Source organism: Notolabrus celidotus, chromosome 6 (assembly GCF_009762535.1).
Source record: "Notolabrus celidotus isolate fNotCel1 chromosome 6, fNotCel1.pri, whole genome shotgun sequence".
NCBI classification, from domain to species: domain Eukaryota; kingdom Metazoa; phylum Chordata; class Actinopteri; order Labriformes; family Labridae; genus Notolabrus; species Notolabrus celidotus.
In genome coordinates, this window is record NC_048277.1 from 19,929,755 (window position 1) to 19,947,525 (window position 17,771).

Sequence of the window (17,771 nt, forward strand, 5' to 3'; positions counted from 1 at the left end):
AAAAAGTGAACAAAGCTGAATTTGGTTTTCAAAAGCCCTGAAACTTCAATAAAAACGGAAGTGTTTTGTAGCACAGGAGTTAATACAGTTTTGATGACAGAATTTCTTAAAAAAATCTTAATGTATGACATTTTATATCCTAAGGTCAGAGGTCATAATAATGGCCTCTAGGAACACCTTGTCGTGAGACTCTTTGAAACTTGGCATTTTACTGGGTAGGGTCCCTTATGATCTGGGGCATACACACACATTGACTTTTACTTGATTGTTGATGAATTCCCGCATTAACCTCATATGTTCTACTGGAAAACATGTTCAACCCATCTGTGCTTAGATATGGTGGTGTCATCCTAATATTGATAATTTAGCCTTTTCTGATCATTTTTCAGTCACATTACTCAGGAGTAAGGAAATTCATAGACTTTTTAGAGCACTTCAAGATCCAATCAACACTAAAGTTTTGGTATATGTAAACTTGTAACAGCAGGAGCGGTGGATCCACCTTTTTGGAAAAAAGCAGCTACATATCGTGCACGTGCTTACCATGCATTTGCATACGTCATAGGTGCGCTCCATCACTTCTAGCACTAGCACTCCACCTCTTCATACAACACTGTACAGCAAGCAAACTGTTCATGCTGGAGCTGAGGGGTCCATAATAGTCAACTGTACCTTGTGCATTATTATAATCTATCTGTTCTTTTGCAGTAAACATTACACTCTGTGTCAGGTGAATGGGTAACCTGTGTGTTTGGTGTGTTCGCAGCTGGTTTCAGGGCTTAAAGAGTAAAGTATTCGGCCCACTATGAGACTCATCATGGCAAAAAATACAACAGCTGTTTTTCTAAAAAAAGTGTCATGTAATGTGAACATTTTCAGAATGTACTTTTGCACTAAAACAAAGCTAAAGATTTAGAGTTTTCATTATTTATAGGTTATTATGTTAGAATTTTACTGGTCTGGCCCACTTGAGATCAAATTGGGCTGTATGTGGCCCCTGAACTGAAATCTGTTTGACACCCCTGGTGTACGTAGACATTACTGATCAGGATTTTGTGGATTAAAATGCAACTCACACTCCATCCGGCAGGCGGCAGCACTCAACTTTGATTTAAATTATGTTCAGACATCAGACCAGAGAAGAAATCTCGTCTCCAGGATACAGAGGAAGCGTCCCTGTTGTCGATGGTGAGTTCTCACTGTTGAGGTCATTACAGTCATGAAAATGAATTGATCTTTGTTGTTTTCTCTAAGCATGAGTCACCACGGGGAGTCTAGTCCATGAAGCTTATTAATGGTGAGTTCAGTGCATTATTTTAACTAACTATCACGCTAGCAGATGCTAACTTTATCATCGTGCCTCAGCTAGCGACAGAAAACCAGAAACCACAGAAACACACCTGAAGTTTATATAATATGTGATGTATTCATTTTTAGAACTGAACAGTGAGAAGCACAGAGTGTTAACGTTGTATGAAGTATGAAATATGCTTCATTCAAGGTTCGTTCTTGTTGCTACATAGCTAGATGTAACAGAGGGATAGTGGATGTACATGATCTGATAGTCCCAGACAGACCATGTGTTTTGACTTCATCATATCGTTGCACACACCTGGCACTAGACCAGGGGTTCCCAAAGTGTGGGTCAGGACCCCCTGGGGGGTCGCGAGACACAAATAGGGGGTCGTGAGATGTCTGCCAGAATGTTGTTTTTTTTTTAAGTTAATTCAATTCAATTCAATTTTGCTTTATTGGTATGAACAAAGACATTTTATTGCCAAAGCACATAAATTCATACACATATATTACATATATATTCACAACATATTATATTCATTACAATCATTTCATATATAGTACATATTTTATATGCATTAATGAACGATGGTGTCACCCATACAGCATATCTCAATGTCCTCACTTGATGCAGTATGCTCATAAAACCTTCACCTAAAATCAATTATTTATTTATTTATTTTTTCTTCTCTTTGTACGTTTTGTATTACTTTTAAATAATTTGTTAACTTTGTTAAGTTGAATGACAAAAGTTATCTAAAATAGTTAATTTTATCCATTTATAGTAAAAAAAAATCGACAAAAATAGTTGCTAATCTTGAAATAAAACCTTAAAAATAGAAAATGTAATACGTTTTCTGCCTTTCTTTTTGCCAGATGACTCCTAAGTTTAGGGTTAGTGATCAGTTAATTATCAAAAGCATCAGTAACAGCAGGTTAATTCATAAAGGCACAGGAAACAAAGCCACATGCTCATATAGGTAGGATCATTTTCTGCAGACCAGTTAAATGAAGTCACATTTAATCACTTTGAGGGACCGTGGGGGTCGCGAGTCTTTGGAACCTATATTTTGGGGGTCAAGTGCTGAAAAGTTTGGGAACACCTGTACTAGACAATCCACAGATAGTTGACTGTAAGGTTATATTTAAAAACTTAACACAAAATATCTATAATTTACATTCAGCTATTAGGCATTGTATTGTATGCCTCATAATACTGTGTAAACTAAGTTAAGTGTTAAGTTAAAAGCTGCATAATTTATGCAGTAGTATTGACTGCCATATGCATAATTTTTGACCAACTGTGAAGAAGTTTTAAACCCGTCATGAAGCTGTTTCGATGTAATACTGATACCACTATGACTTAGGACAGCAAGACAGACCTTTGATGTGAATTTTGTTTCTTTATAATTATTCTTAATACTTACCATATCTGATTGAAATTAATTAATGGCATACTGACTCTCGAAGCCTGTGTTTTCATGAACATACAGGGCAATATAATTCATGAAATACATTAAAGTTGAGATCACTGTGGATATCTCTGTCAAGTGGTTTTAATGATGAGTCAAAAACATACAATTTGATACTGCATGTTCATACATTGATACATTGTCTTTGCATCTATTTGATTTTTAACAATTTTATTGTTTGTTTGTTTTTCATTTACAGTTTGAACCTCAGTCAGTGTGCCATCCAGGGTTTCATAATGTTGCCGGTGGAGCATCTTCACCTGGAACATGTTCTGCAGACTGTGTCTGCGTTGGAGTCGGTTGTCCTCCGTAGTTTTGGCCCTGAAGGAGGACAGGTGCTGTTTACCCGAGACACAGGACAGGCGATGTTGAGCCGCAGTGGGACAACAATTCTCACAGCACTACGACTAGAGCATCCACTGGCCAGGTAACATATATAGTCTTTAGTTTAGAAATACTTGAATGTCCTCAATGAGGCAATTTGTGGTACAGCACAGTTTAAAAAACACAACAACATGAAAGGTACATCAGACACTCACAACAAAACAAACAACCATAATTGCTGTTTTTCATTACTGCAATAAAACCACCTCCACAGACATGACATCATATTCACAGTAGTAGTCATTGCTCTCTCAGCCCAAGATAAATAGAAAAACACTGGGTGTACTTATAGACAACCTTAGTTTAATCACTAGTGCATATTATTTAATTGAGTTATTGCCATGGGGATGAATGACTTTTTAGCATGATTTGTTCTTATCTTTGGGTATCTATACCTCTGACCAGAAGGGAGTAGTTGAAACTCCACTGAGAGTGGGTGTGATGAGTCCTTGCAGACTTTTTCTGCCTTCACAGCCAGCCTGGTCAGGTACAGCTGCTGCAGGTCAGCTTGCTGCTCCCCCATCATTTTCCCACAGATCTTAACAATTTTTGCCAATTTGTTTTTTTGTGTAATTCTAGCATTACCATACCAGCATACAATACAATAAAAAAGGATGTATGTATAATAATCACCATGATGCAATTTTTTTCCTTTATGACATTTTCTTCTTCTTTTTCAAGGATGGTTGTTGAGTGTGTCCTGAAACACAGCGCTGTAACAGGTGATGGATCTAAGACATTTATCCTACTGCTGGCATCATTACTGAGAGTGATTCATACGGCAGCCTGCAAGGTGCCGAATGTGTCCCACACTTATAACTCCAGAGAAGCAGCAGTTGCCTCTACTGCCAGACGATTGACCAAAAAGCTTTTGACATTTGCATTGGAGGAGCTGGATGACATAATTGCCATGGGAGTGGTCCCGTATGGAGGCTGTCTTCAAAGAGAGGATTTCACTGCAACAACACATTCTCAAACAAACAATCCCTGCATCCAAAAACTGCTGGCATCTTTCTTTTATTCACGTTTGGGTCAAACGCACTGTGACTTTTTTAGCCACCTCACTAGTGAAGTGCTCAATAACTGGAAATTACAAAATGAGCATCCTTCCATATCACTTAACTTCATAAAGGACAACCTGCCTGCATTGCTTACACCTGTATCAGGCTTCCCAATCAGTTGTTCACGTTTGATTGAGGGGCAGGTCATTCACAGAGACTTTGCTACGCCTTGCCCACTAAGAAGCCAGCAGCCAGTAAAAGCTGTAGTTTTAACTGGTTTCCTGCAGCCTAAAGTGCTATGTGCTGGAGAAGTGCTGGAGCTTGGATGTGGAGGTCAAGGGATCGATGAGAAGTCAAGGAAGGAGAGAAGTATTGTGCAGTTTAGTGCATGGACAGAAAGGGCACTAGAGTGCGCCATTGCACACCTACAGAGTTTAGGTGTCTCTGTGGTCCTGTCTTCAGCGAAACAGTCAGCTGCTGTCCTGGCCTTAGCTGCACAGGCAGAGATATGCATTGTGGAGTGTGTTGATGAAGATGAGCTGTCTCTTTTTGCACATTTAAGTGGGGCCTCACCTGTAACAGACTGCTTGATGATTGAACCAGACAACGTCGCTACACTGACCTTTTGCCAATCAATACTGCTAGGAGCTCATAGGTATGAAGGTGTATTTCTCTTTTTCCCTCATTTACCTTGCATCACAAAATTAGAAATATGTACACATAATTCACTCTTTTTGATCACTGTTTTTCCAACATAGTTTGTTTTATGTGGGTCAAAATTGAACTCTTTTTGTCTTCCACAGGTATGTCCACATTGCTTTCCATGATTCAGACAAAAGACTGATGGTCAAACCCTGCGGTATAATCATCTGTGGAGTTGGGGAAGGGCAAACAGACCAATATATATGTTCGTTTCATGATGCCATCCGCATGTTATTTTCAACTTGGAAGCCCATTGGTGTGACAGCAACTACAGCATCGAAGCAGACCTCTAACGAAAGCAAACCTTCACAAACACAAAGTCAGATACCCAACTTATCTCCCTCCCAGCAGTGTTTGATAGAGCCAGGCTGTGTTGTACCTGCCGGTGGAACGTTTGAATTCCTCTTACACCATGCCCTCATAAAGCATGGACACAGCCGCTTGGTTATGGATGACACATATTTGGACATCTTTACTGTTTCCCAGCTGTTAGCAAATGCTCTATTGAGTGTGCCCAGACATGTTTACTCCCACAGTCCACGACATTTTCTGCAGACTCATGCTGGACTTGTAAATGAACAAAAACACAATGACATTCCTGAACAGAATCTACAGGGAGGTGTAAGTAACAAACCCTGCTGTAGAGAGATTGACATTCCCTCAAAAGTTTTTATGTTGGGCTTTGGCCTTGAATCTGTCTCCTGTAAATACCAGCTGCTTCTGGCTGTGCTGCAGTGCGTCTCAAGTCTTCTTCAGATGGACTCTGTTCTACACATACACACTACCTTACACAAAGGTTCAAAAGGACTTGCAAACATTTCCTGGGAGTGCACAAAGGCTGAGGTTGAGGAATGAGATTGTATTGTGTCTCACTGAAAGCCAGAAAATTATTTCTTCATGTATTATGTAGAGAATTAGAAATAATTGGTTGTAAATGATTGCAGCATTTTTTTCTTGGACACAGAATCAAAGCTAGCTTTTGATAAGACATGGGACAAAATGTGCTGTTGTTTTCAAATAGTTTTGTGGTCCTCTTCTGTGTTTCTGCTGAATAGTTTGAGAGGGTGTAAGTGTTGATGTTGGCTTCTTCTCTCTTGAGTCCTCATCGTGGTTCCTGATTTTTTTTACATTTCATATCCTTATCTCAGTTTTACTTCCCTCTCCCTTTGGCCAGAACACTGTCTGTTATATAAAAGGAAATCACACAAAAAGCAGCTAGGGGACATCGTCTCACAAACCTGCACACTCTTTTTTTATTTATATAATCAGTGTTATCTCCATACTGGGGGTGGGGTGTCTGACATGGCAACACCAGACTGTCAACAACGAAATCAAAGTCGACTTCCTGGAACAGTTATGGGAGGAACACTAACTTTATTCTCACCTCATTTGGAGGAAAAAGTGAGTCATTACAAATCAGTTCCTCTCTCCTGTATATAAATGTGTCCTGTAATCAGTGTTTTTGCTTTGTTTTGAAAATAGATGTTCCGTAAATTAGTTGTGAAAAAATATCTCAAAGACGGCTTTGGACTTTGTTCTTGCTCTGGATCATATGAGTCACACTAGGTGGTAGCCAACATCAAAGAAGGTTGAGTTGTTTTTCCCTATTGTGCACTTAAAAGAACCTGGAAGTTGTTTTTTAGTCTGATAAAGGCACCTACACCCATCTTAGGCTAACATTGCCCCATATTCTTCACTGTTAAATGTGACATAGGTACAGCTTGCATGATAGGGAGTTATTTAGCTAGTAAACATTTGTGTATAAGTGTGGATGCCATTATATAATACTGTAAGTAAGTTTTATTTAGTGTAGCACCTTTCATAGAATAAAATCACAAAGTTATGAAAGCCTGTTTCCGCCAGCTAGAAAAAAAAAAAAGTTATGACAAAAGTTGTCATAATTATTAGATACTAAGTCATAATTATTAGATACTAAGTCATAATAACCAAATTGTAGCTGCCGCGCAACACATGGAAGCCCATTTAGACCTATCTCATTATTATGACTTAGAATCTCATTATTATGACTTAGTATCTCATTGTTATGACTTAATTTTATTTATTTATTTTTTATTTTATTTTTTTACTTTTCCTAAAAAAAAAATGTTTGAAGCTGGCGGAAACGGGCTTCCATACAAAGTGCTTCACCGGAAAAATATTTAAATTAAAATGAAATCATAAAACATTAAAATGAAATCATAAAACATTGAAATGAAATCATAAAAATTTGAAATGAAATCATATACCAGTAAAAGAAGCAGACAATAGCATAATTAGAACATTAGTCTGTACAAGGTGATTCGAAGGCCTGTTTAAATAAATGTCTTTAAGATTTTTTTAAAGGTGACAACAGAGACAGCTGAACAAAGTCCACTAGTCAGTTTATTTTATTTGTCTCTCTTTATTTTATTTTTTTTCTCTGTAAAACATAGTGCATATGGTATAAATAATTCCAGTCTCTCTAAAACAATAATGATATTATAAAACACATCAAACCAATGTAGCAAGGAACCAGAGAAGTGCATACATTTTTTTACATATAAAAAAATACATAAAAAAGTGGCAAAATTAAAGGCAATTTTGTAAAGGGCAATTAGGAGAATGAAATTAAAGGAACAAATCAAATGTCACAATGTAGAAACTTGCTATGCTACTCTAATACCAAGCTGGAAATAACACAGTTTACAGCTCAGCATTCGATAGGCTACTAGTCACCATAGCTTGACTTCTGTGTCTTAAGAAGAGTTGTTGAGTTTCATTGGCTACTGCTGTATTTGTGCTGAAGTGAGAGGGTTTTTTTTATGGCCCTATTCTGTTACTTTTTCTTGCCATGGTGCAGAATGTGACCAGTACAAATTACATTATCTTTTGTTCCGATATTTAGCAGTTCACAAACACTAATTTCAATCAAATGACCACAAAATTACACATCATTGTACATCATAGTCACTGAAGCACTGATGACACCCATTTTATAGTTGGGCCAAATAACCACATTGCATCTATATAGTACAGGAAGGTGGGCTTAAGTGTCAGCAGTACAGCTATAATTAATATGTAATGCACTCGTCAGAAATTTCTGCACCCATCCTAGCTTACGCTTTCCCCTTTGACCAAGAAGTGTTCCTATTGGCAGTGGAGAGTCATGTGACTCAAGGAATGACATCATGCAACATTAACAAGGACTTGAAGGTGTGTCGGTGGGTGTCACACCACCTCTCGAGACTTCCTGATGGCGCAGCACAGGAGCATGCTAAAGATCATCCCAAACACCTGTAACAGTCAAAGAGCTTCATAACTTGTGTGTTCGATAACTTCTGTCAATACTGTATTATAGACATTAGATTGTGATGATTTCCAGTTAAGATCTAATCCCATACTTACCATAACAATGCCAATGGTGATGCCCACTCCTCCAATGATGTGTAGCTTGGAGTCAAACACCTCATCAATGGCATCAGGACAGCTCTACAACACAAAACAACGATTCAGTTTGTCTATACCTACACTGAGTGAACAGAACTTGTTGTATGGCGAACATCACAGACAGCCAAGGAGTGTGCAGGCTTTTGTAAACCATTGTTGCCATAGTAACTATGCAAAGAGGCAGAGGGGATAAGTCTGCAGAGGAAAGACTTATAAACCTCTGACACATGTCACACTATTATTCGGTATAATATATACATATATACAGTGGATAGCAAAAGTCTACACACCCTTGTTAAAATGACAGGTTTTGTGATGTAAAAAAATGAGACAAAGATAAATCATGTCAGAACTTTTTCCACCTTTAATGTGACCTATAACATGTACGATTCAATTGAAAAAAAATAGAAATCTTTTAGGGGGAAGAATAAAAAATAAAAAGCTGAAATAATGTGGTTGCATATTTGTACACACCCTTTAACTAATACTTTTTTTAAGCCCCTTTTGATTTTATTACAGCACTCTGTTTTTTTTGTAGGAGTCTATTAGCATGGCACATCTTGACGTGGTGATGTTTGCCCATTCTTCTTTACAAAAGAGCTCCTAATCCATCAGATAGTGAGGGCATCTCCTGTACACAGCCCTCTTCAGACCCCCCCCCCCAGATATTCAACTGGATTCAGGTCTGGGCTCTGGCTGGGCCATTCCAATACTTTAATCTTCTTTTGGTGAAGCCAATCTTTTGTTGATTTGGATGTATGCTTTGGTTCGTTGTCGTGTTGAAAGTAGAAATTCCTCTTCATCTTCATCTCGCTAACGGAGGTCTGGAGGTTTTGTGCCAAAACTGACTGGTGTTTGTAACTGTTCATACTTCCCTCCACCTTGACAAAGGCCCCAGTTCTAGCTGAAGAAAAACAGCCCCAAAGCATGATGCTGCCCCCACCATGCTTCTCTGTGGGTAAGGTGTTCTTTATGTGATGTGCAGTGTTGTTTTTATGACAAACATACCTTTTGGAATTATGGCCAAAAAGTTCAACTTTGGTTTCATCGGACAATAAGACATTTGCCACATGCTTTTGGGAGACTTCATGTCTGTTTTTGAAAAATTTTGCCAGGCTTGGATGTTTTTCTTGCCACCCTACCCATAGCCGAAACATATGATGAATACGAGAGATGTTGTCACATGTAGTACACAGCCAGTACTGGTTAGAAATCTCTGCAGCTCCTTTAATGTTTCTGTAGGCCTCTTGGAAGCCTCCCTGACCAGTTTTCTTCTCGTCTTTTCATCAGTTTTGGAGGGATGTCCAGTTCTTGGTAATGTCACTATTATGCCATATTTTCTCCACTTGATGATGACTGTCTCCACTGTGGTCCATGGTATATCTAATGCCTTGGAACATGTTTGTACCCTTCTCCAGACTGATACCCTTCTCCTGACTGATTATTTCAACAATGAGATCCCTCTGATGCTTTGGAAGCTCTCTGTGGACCATGGCTTTTGCTGTAAGATGCAACTGAGGAAATGTCATGAAAATCCTCCTAGAACAGCTGATCTTTATTGGGATTAATCAAAGTCACTTTAAATAATGACAGGTGTATACTGACCACTATTTGTCATGAGTTTGAATGTGATTGTTTATTCTGAACACAGCCACATCCCCAGTTATAAGAGGGTATGTACACTTATGCAACCACATTATTTTAGTATTTTATTTTTTAGTCTTACCCCTAATAGATTTTTTTAAAAATTCAATTGAATTGTGCACGTTATAGGTCACATTACAGGTGGAAAAAGTTCTGACACGATTTATCCTGGTTTCATTCTTTTTTTAAATAAAAAAACCTGGCATTTTAACAGGGGTGTGTAGACTTTTGCTATCCACTGTATATATGCCCATGTTCTAACAGAGGTAAAGCATGCTGTATTTATTTTGGAGGATTTTAGATTGTCCCCAGTTTTGACACATTTTTCATTATCTGTCTCTTTGCTGAAGTGTCAGACTGTGTTGGCATTCCTTCTACACATAAATTCAGGGTAGCTGTACCTTGGTAATGAGCAACTCAAGCACCTCTCCCCGAGGACAGGTGTCTTTGGCAGCATCAATTGCAGTACCAGTTGGTCCACAACAGTTCAGCTGTAAACAAACAAAAACATCACACTGTTAAAGACCAAGATGACTTGTAGAACCCAAAATGTTCTAAAGAATAAAGCTCCAATTTCTGTTTCAGTTTGTAGCTTCTGACATGTTGTCAACACAGTAAGCTTGCCAGGCGGCCAGTGAAGATGCTGCACAGAAATACTGACTGCACATATAAAATGCTACTTTCTGAAAACATCTTTCTAATATAAGTAAGAAACAAATGATATCAGACTCATTGCTTTTTCAGATTAAAAAACCAACATGATGCAAGATTAGTAGTGAATGTAGGAAGTACCAGCTAGCTCTTTTCCCCTCGAAACATGGTGAAGCAGCGTTTAGTCATTATGCACCACATATCTGGAACAAACTCCCTGAAAGCTGTAGGTCCGCTCCAACTCTCAACTCTTTTAAATCAAAGACTAAGACTTTTTTACTTGCCACTGCCACCCTATCTTAGCTTATTTTAACTCACTTTAGATGCAGATTTTAATTTTATTCTTTATATATTTCTAATTATCCTTTCCTTTTCTGTTTTACTATATTTGTCATTTTAATTGTGCTCTGTTATGCTTGTCTGAATGTTTCCAATGCTTTTAATGTTTTAATGTAAAGCACATTGAGTTGCCCTCGTGTATGAAGTGCGCTATTCAAATAAAGTTGCATTGCCATGCCTTGCCTTTAAAGTCTTAGCTTGTAAGCTAAGTTAGGCCAAGAGCCTCTGAGGTTAAAGCTTAACAGATATGATATTTGTATGCATGTTTCCAACCCACTGACACATCAATTTGCTCTCTTTTTATAATACTGAGCTTTACCTACAGAGTAAAGGAATCTTAAGGCTTCAAGCCATTGTGTATGATATAAAAAGCCCTGTTAAAAATTCATCCCAAACCACAAACAGAATCTCAAATTGCATTTGCAACAGAACAGCTTTTGTGCCAAATTGCTTTTGCATAACATCTGAGTCAGTCTGTACTTGAATGAGATGTGGCTCACCCCAGTTTGAATCACTCGCAGTGTCTCTTTGAGGCGCTCATCTCCTGTTGCCTTGTAGTTATTGTGGGTTTGCAGGTAAAATGTTGTGATATCATTCACCACCTGCAGCAGGAAGACAGGAAGAATGTTTAAAAAAAATGTCAAACAAAAGAAATATTTCTTTTAAATGCCTTTCTTACTGCAATAACATGTTATTCTTCTATGCATTTGTTTTACTTGATATTATAATTTTATGGTTCATTTAATCTTTGGCCTTTAATTTTTAATTCCCTGTTTTCAATTATTGTATTTCCTCTAATGTTGGTCTTTCTTTACATGCAAACTACTAGAAAAATATTAAACATTTATGCAAATACAGTTACCAATGTAACAGACTCAAAATGTGTACATTACCTTGCTCTGGTTGGAAAATCCCCAGATACCAGCTGCCACTTCAATGGCAAAAATGATTATTAGGAAGAAGAAAAACTGCAAAAAGAGGTACAAACAATTAAATTCAGGTAACAGTGAATGTGTGCGCATGTCTCGCGTGCATGTGTAGACAAGGTCATTTGAGTGTAGCTGAACCCAATTTACATAGGCTCCTCCTCCAGAGAGATTTAGTACAAGAAGATTAGGGCCAGAGAGGGAGGGAGGGAGGCAACAACTACATGGAAGTGTAGAGGCTGGCCTTGACACTGTTCAGTAAACAATGTTCAAGGAACGACATTTCATGTGCAGTATCTTAGTGAGCCAAAGCTAAATCCACAACCTACTTCTGGGATAACAAGAGTGAGTTCTACTACCTGAAATCATCACAACAAACGTACATAACTCATAGAGAACTTAACTGATGTTTCGAAGAGTGAAATATTAAGTAAAAATAAGTTTATACAAAAACAAGGGCATTAAAAAAGATGTTACTTACCAGTCCCAGCATACAGGGGGACTCCTGAATGGCCCCACAACATCCAAGAAAACCCACTATCATCATCAGTGCTCCAGCTCCTATCAGGATGTAAACACCTACACACATACACTGTGTTACAAATACATTTAAGGACACTTGTAGAACAAGGTATCAGCTTCAGGAATGAGAGCATCATACCTGTATAGAACACATACGGTGAGTCTGATCCTTCAAACAGGCCTTTGGTCTTTGGGTCTAATCGGAGCCACAGGCCTATAGCAAAGACAGCAGTACCTGCAAGCTGAAGCACAACATTGTGTTTAGTATGAAATAGTGAATGTTCATTACAAATTCCTATTCTGGTAAAGTGATAATTGATGGTCATGCCTATTTCCAGATTTTTGATATACCTTAGCAGTAAATCCTGTTGTTTGACGAACAATGGAGTTTTATCTAGATAAGTCTTAACCAATGTCGCATCAAATGCATTTAGTTCTAAGACAAAGTAAGATGTGATCTATCATGTAGCTTTAGATTATGATGGCATGTGTGTTGCTATTTTCCAACACTGGACAAGTCAGCACTTGTTACAAACCATAAGGATGAAATGATAGAGTCTGTGCTACACACGATTAGTATATTGTGTGCAGGCCCTGACATTCAAAGCTTTGTCAGCAGGCTGGTTAATTTTTAACTTTAAGAGCCAAACCAAAGGTAGCTGCAAGGATTATTTTTATTCAAAACTTAAAAGTGTCTCGATTCTTTTCGTCCTCTTCCACCAGTTTCTTGGGTATAGTTTCTGTCAAATAACCTTTTTGTCACATTGGTAAAAAACTGAACATAACTACAGCAAAAATGTGCAAATCTTTACAGCACAAAGCTTTCTTCTCTCTCCCTCTCTTACTCCCCCTCTCCTTTTCACACACACACACACACACACACAGACACACACAGACACACAGACACACAGACACGCACACACACACACACACACACACACACACACACACACACACACACACACACACACACACAAACAGTACGACAAGGTACGACACAGTAAAGTATAGGTACACATACCCAGAAGACAACGTTGAAGATAAACATGAGATATTTCACACACTTGATTCCCCCAGTGACACCCATTGTGGTTCCGTCTAACTGCTGCGAGTGTTTGATTGCTAACTTCTTCCCAGCAGGAAGTAAAGTATAATGGTGTCAGTTGCAAAAAGGTGGCCGGAAAAGGAAAGCACTGAACAATACCACGCCCATTATTCAGTCACCTGATTATACAGTTTAGGGAGTGGTAAAAAGAGCAGTGTCGCACACTAAACTGACCTCCATTGTGTCTGTGATATGAATTCCTGTTCAGCCTGTTTTGTTCCATGTTCATGCATGTATGGTTTGTTTTTAACCAGTACATGTGTGCAGGTTGTGTGGGTGTACAGGCTTTCACAACATAAAAAGCCAGCACAGAGGGCTCTGTTGAGGCATGTCCACATAAAACCTTCTGCAACACACCTGCTTAGCAACATGCTCTGCTATGCACTTTGTGTTTCTGCAGTTAACTGCTCTCAACTTTGACTGTTTGATGCGGCCTATCTTTATTTCCTGCTTCGTGCAAACTAAGCAGGGGACAAATGCAGTTGTGGTGAGAGCTGGGTTTCACGTGTATGGACTCTAAATGTCAAAACCCATCAGTCACCCCTGTGCATCTGTCACACTGGAAATGCTGATTTTCTACAAATTAAAATGATCCCTCTCTCTCTCTCTCTCTCTCTCTCTCTCTCTCTCTCTCTCTCTCTCTGGCACTCACACACACACACACAGAGTGGGAAACCCCAGTCTGCCCTTTAGTGAACTGCACTAATTATAAACGTTCATAAACAGGACAAACATTCATCTAAAAACCATGCACACACACTCTGTCACACACAGAGAGATCACAAAAAACGGACACAACAAGACACACCCTGCAGGCTAAGTATAGGACACAAATAGCCTACATGGGATATCCAGTATTCATTCACACACACGCTGCTGCTTGACATGCGCAACTCATCATGTCACTCAGCGTCACAGAAGTGTTGATTATAAATGTATCGATAACGTTCCCCACCACATTAAAGCGCCTCTCTCCTCCTCGTTGCAGTTATTAAAATGCCGTGCGCGCAAACTCCAGAGAGTAGTCTACGCGGAGGAACTGGGTCACTTGGCCACTGGGGATTATTGTTCCAGCCCACTCTGTCTCCACACGCATTGGGACACTAAGTGTTTATGGTAACCCGTGCCAGAAATAATTCGAGGGGCACCTTTAAATATGCTATGATAAGTAGCTGAGGCTGTCCGAGAGCACTCGGACCCGATTCTGCATCTGGGACACCGAATAGATTCATTCACTATTGACTAGTAACCTGCTCACACACGAATGCGCATGCACGCAAAGCTCACACACGATCACAGACATCAGGCACTATGTACATTTTGCAGAGAGAACAATGCATTTCCTCGAGTCATACTCACCCAGAACACTAGATTGAAGGCAAACATAAGGTATTTGATGCACATCTCTCCTCCTGAAAGCGCAGCCATTGTGATACTTGGGCGATGAATCACACTTCTTCTGTTTTACACTTATTCAAACGAACGGTAGAACAGAAGAGAAGACCTTCTAAATAACAGTCAGTTTGCAGAATGAGGTTATGTGCCGACGCGCTGGCACTGATGCGCGCGTCGTGCTGTGCGCGCCTGTAGTGGTCCGCCCCCACAGATATAACGGACTGCAAAGGCAAAGGCTCCTGTAGCTTTTTTCTTTTTCTGTTTGTCACAATGTTGTGGTACCTATTTTTTATTTTTTGGTAAGCTCTTTACTTTTGAAAATCAAGTTTCTTATTATTCCCATTAATTAATTGCTGAATTTGGTGGGAGCTTTCAGTGATGTGATTTTTATCGTCTACATAGCATTTACATTTTGTATTACATTGGGATATAAATGGATTTACAAAATCTTAAGTGCCTTACAAGAAGATCCGACTTCCTTATCAAAAGGGGATTCATTCATGAAGCCAAGTGAAACTTTAGTGCATGATCTCTGTGTGTGTCTTTTCCAAATACGATTGGACAGTATAGCACACTCAACAGTAGTCTGCTTGGGGCTTTTTGCTCGTAAGTTCCTGCAGCACCCCGGGCAGTGCGGTGACGTAATTCCCCGAGAATAAGAAAGGCGCGTTCGCGGATCGAATTTACTGTACATGAATGAACACGGTGCACGAGTATGTCCCAGGCAGGCCGACGAACGGGGCACTCACACGCACTCAAACACAAACTCAAACACAAAGTGACCAAGCACCGATCATTCTCAACACCAACATGACTGTTAGTGTTAACCACCTATCAAGTGCCGTTGCTCTGCTGCAGTGTTTAAACACGTTTTACATGCACAGCCAAAACAGAAATATCCTTTGGTCACGTAATGTTTTTGGCTGCTATTATTGCCAATGAATGCAGGCAATATTTTAATATTTTAGGTCATTTTTACATTTCATACTCTGTTAATTGATGTATTGCTCTTATAGCTGTGTAGTATATGGCACAAGGCCTGTTTATTAATATTTTTTATACAATCTTTAGGTTATTATGGAAAATTGCACTTGCAATAAAATCCCCTTACAGCTGGAAAACTGTAGCAAAATTTATATATACATTATTTTACTTGTTGATATTACCAGGCTACATCACTATACTGCAGGCCTATGTGAATTGACTTCAGTGCTTTGAAATACCATATATATGTCTTATAATCTTGATTTATTCTATTTAGACTATTTATATTCACAAAAAGCTATGTTTTAATGATTTTTCAAAATAATAATAATAATTGTGGTTTATGGGGAAATACACATTCTTCATTAAAAAAAGAAAATATATTATATATATAGTTTTGATGGGGAAAAATTAGAGATTTTGTATATTTGTTGGCCTCGCAAATTTGAGAGATGTCATCTAATTTTCGTAACCACATTTAATATTAAAAAATATTGATTTAAAGATGATTTTGTAGATTTAGAAATGATTTACCCGGGGTGCCAGTTTGGCCTAGTCCTTTGGCCAGGTTCAATTTGTCTATCCTCTCTAAAATAAAGGCATAGAACCCCCCCAACACCCCCACCCCCACCCCCACTCAAAAAGGGGGGAGTAGGGGCGAGGGATTGTATTAAGCTAAGAAATAGTCCCACTTATTTCATGGTCTGTAATGCTTCCATGGCAACAGATTCATATCAGCCTCCTTGTGGGAGTAATTAACATTGAACTGAACATTTCAATTCATGTTCAAGTGAAAACATAAGCCTGCTTTTTTGTTACAGTTCACATTAAACTGAACATTTCATTTGAAGGTGACATTAGACAAGATGAATGGGAAGATTGTAGAAAAATTCATGTTGACATTTCTGTCCTCATTCAGCTCCTACTCTTCTGAAGGCTTCTGATTTGGCACAGTTTTAAACATCGATGAGGTAAATAACAAAACTTTAAACATAGTTGCTACTACCTTTACTGCTTATGGTTTAAACTAGCCTACTTTATAGCAATCTTCATCTTAGAGATGCACTCCCAAGCTCTGTTGCTGTTGCCAGGATTGTAAACGAGGATCTTATTCCACTCTTCCCGAGAGATGTTTGGGGTCCTCCTCAGCTGCTCTCACATCTGTAACCATTATTTTCTGATTGCCTGAGATGGAAGCTGATGTTTTTTTTCCCACAGTGTCAACAGGCAGAGGAGAAATGAGCAGGGCTTCTTCACATGGATTTATTTGATATGACGTGATCAGGTTGTTCCTGGTGTTACTTTTGCTGTTTGGAATTATTCACCATTGTTGTGGGGTTTTGACCAATCAGAAACTAGTGCCAAGCAATAATATCTTTAGAATGTTCATAAATCATAAAATGAGTCATGGGATTTCCAACATTAAGCACAATGGTTGTGCCAGAATTGACTAGATACTAAGTGGCTCACACAGCACAGATATTATAGAGGTTACAGATATAAAAGATTGGCTTCAAGGGTTTTTATGAATCTGTCTTTGCCAGGTGATGGGTAAAATTCTCACCTGAGAGTGTTGACCTGTTCCTGTTCCCAGGGTGCATGTGTGTGTGTGTGTGTGTGTGTATGTGTAGTTAACTTTGCAGCAGCTTAGTCATATGTTTTGGTGCAGCTTAGTCATATGTTTGTGCACATGACTCTACCAAAACAGTGCTGTTGCTTGTGATAGCTCCAGTAAGAGTGTTTTTCAAAAGAGTTGTTTGGGTTGGCGCTGATACAGATGCGTATGTGTAGACTAATCACTCAGCCTGGCGATCAGTGGGCATATCCTGCTATTGTCCTGCTGAGTGTGTTTGATGGTGTCAATCTGCAGGCACTGAGCTGTGGACAGAAAGATAGTCTACCCATTATTAAATAACCTGGCGGA

At 38.9% G+C, this 17,771-nt stretch overlaps 2 protein-coding genes across 12 annotated transcripts; one reads left to right on the plus strand and one right to left on the minus strand.

Annotated features, from left to right (window-relative positions):
• Nucleotides 1-1,099: 1,099 nt before the first annotated feature.
• bbs10 (Bardet-Biedl syndrome 10) lies at nt 1,100-6,308 on the plus strand. Of its 8 annotated transcripts, XM_034686042.1 has the most exons (5): nt 3,079-3,195; nt 3,558-3,654; nt 3,834-3,874; nt 3,978-4,808; nt 4,957-6,308. In XM_034686042.1, the coding sequence occupies exons 4-5, from the start codon at nt 4,063-4,065 to the stop codon at nt 5,708-5,710; spliced, it is 1,500 nt and encodes a 499-aa protein (XP_034541933.1). In that variant the 5' UTR covers nt 3,079-3,195; nt 3,558-3,654; nt 3,834-3,874; nt 3,978-4,062; the 3' UTR covers nt 5,711-6,308. The 8 variants fall into 8 exon arrangements, with proteins under 8 accessions (XP_034541929.1, XP_034541930.1, XP_034541928.1 ...); XM_034686038.1 differs by lacking the exon at nt 3,558-3,654 and adding an exon at nt 1,100-1,188 and having other exon boundaries at nt 2,968-3,195; nt 3,834-4,808; XM_034686039.1 differs by lacking the exon at nt 3,558-3,654 and adding an exon at nt 1,129-1,188 and having other exon boundaries at nt 2,980-3,195; nt 3,834-4,808.
• A 934-nt stretch (nt 6,309-7,242) lies between these two features.
• On the minus strand, nt 7,243-15,036 carry cd9a (CD9 molecule a). Of its 4 annotated transcripts, none has more exons than XM_034686047.1 (8): nt 14,828-15,036; nt 12,503-12,605; nt 12,323-12,420; nt 11,809-11,883; nt 11,416-11,517; nt 10,327-10,416; nt 8,240-8,323; nt 7,243-8,128 (listed from the first exon to the last, which is right to left on the minus strand). In XM_034686047.1, exons 1-8 carry the CDS (start codon nt 14,894-14,896, stop codon nt 8,063-8,065), a joined length of 687 nt encoding a protein of 228 aa, XP_034541938.1. In that variant the 5' UTR covers nt 14,897-15,036; the 3' UTR covers nt 7,243-8,062. The 4 variants fall into 4 exon arrangements, with proteins under 4 accessions (XP_034541938.1, XP_034541941.1, XP_034541940.1 ...); XM_034686050.1 differs by lacking the exon at nt 14,828-15,036 and adding an exon at nt 14,424-14,442; XM_034686049.1 differs by lacking the exon at nt 14,828-15,036 and adding an exon at nt 13,643-13,762.
• Nucleotides 15,037-17,771: the final 2,735 nt, after the last annotated feature.

Excerpts from the sequence above, each read along its gene's own strand:
- bbs10 (XM_034686038.1), top strand. The coding sequence starts at position 3,005 with ATGTTGCCGGTGGAGCATCTTCACCTGGAACATGTTCTGCAGACTGTG. Across the intron at positions 3,196-3,833 it reads CTAGAGCATCCACTGGCCAG|GATGGTTGTTGAGTGTGTCC; the intron begins GTAACATATATA and ends TTCTTTTTCAAG. Across the intron at positions 4,809-4,956 it reads ATACTGCTAGGAGCTCATAG|GTATGTCCACATTGCTTTCC; the intron begins GTATGAAGGTGT and ends TGTCTTCCACAG.
- cd9a (XM_034686047.1), bottom strand. The coding sequence starts at position 14,896 with ATGGCTGCGCTTTCAGGAGGAGAGATGTGCATCAAATACCTTATGTTT. Across the intron at positions 11,518-11,808 it reads GATTTTCCAACCAGAGCAAG|GTGGTGAATGATATCACAAC; the intron begins GTAATGTACACA and ends TTCCTGCTGCAG. Across the intron at positions 8,324-10,326 it reads TTGAGTTGCTCATTACCAAG|AGCTGTCCTGATGCCATTGA; the intron begins GTACAGCTACCC and ends TTTGTGTTGTAG.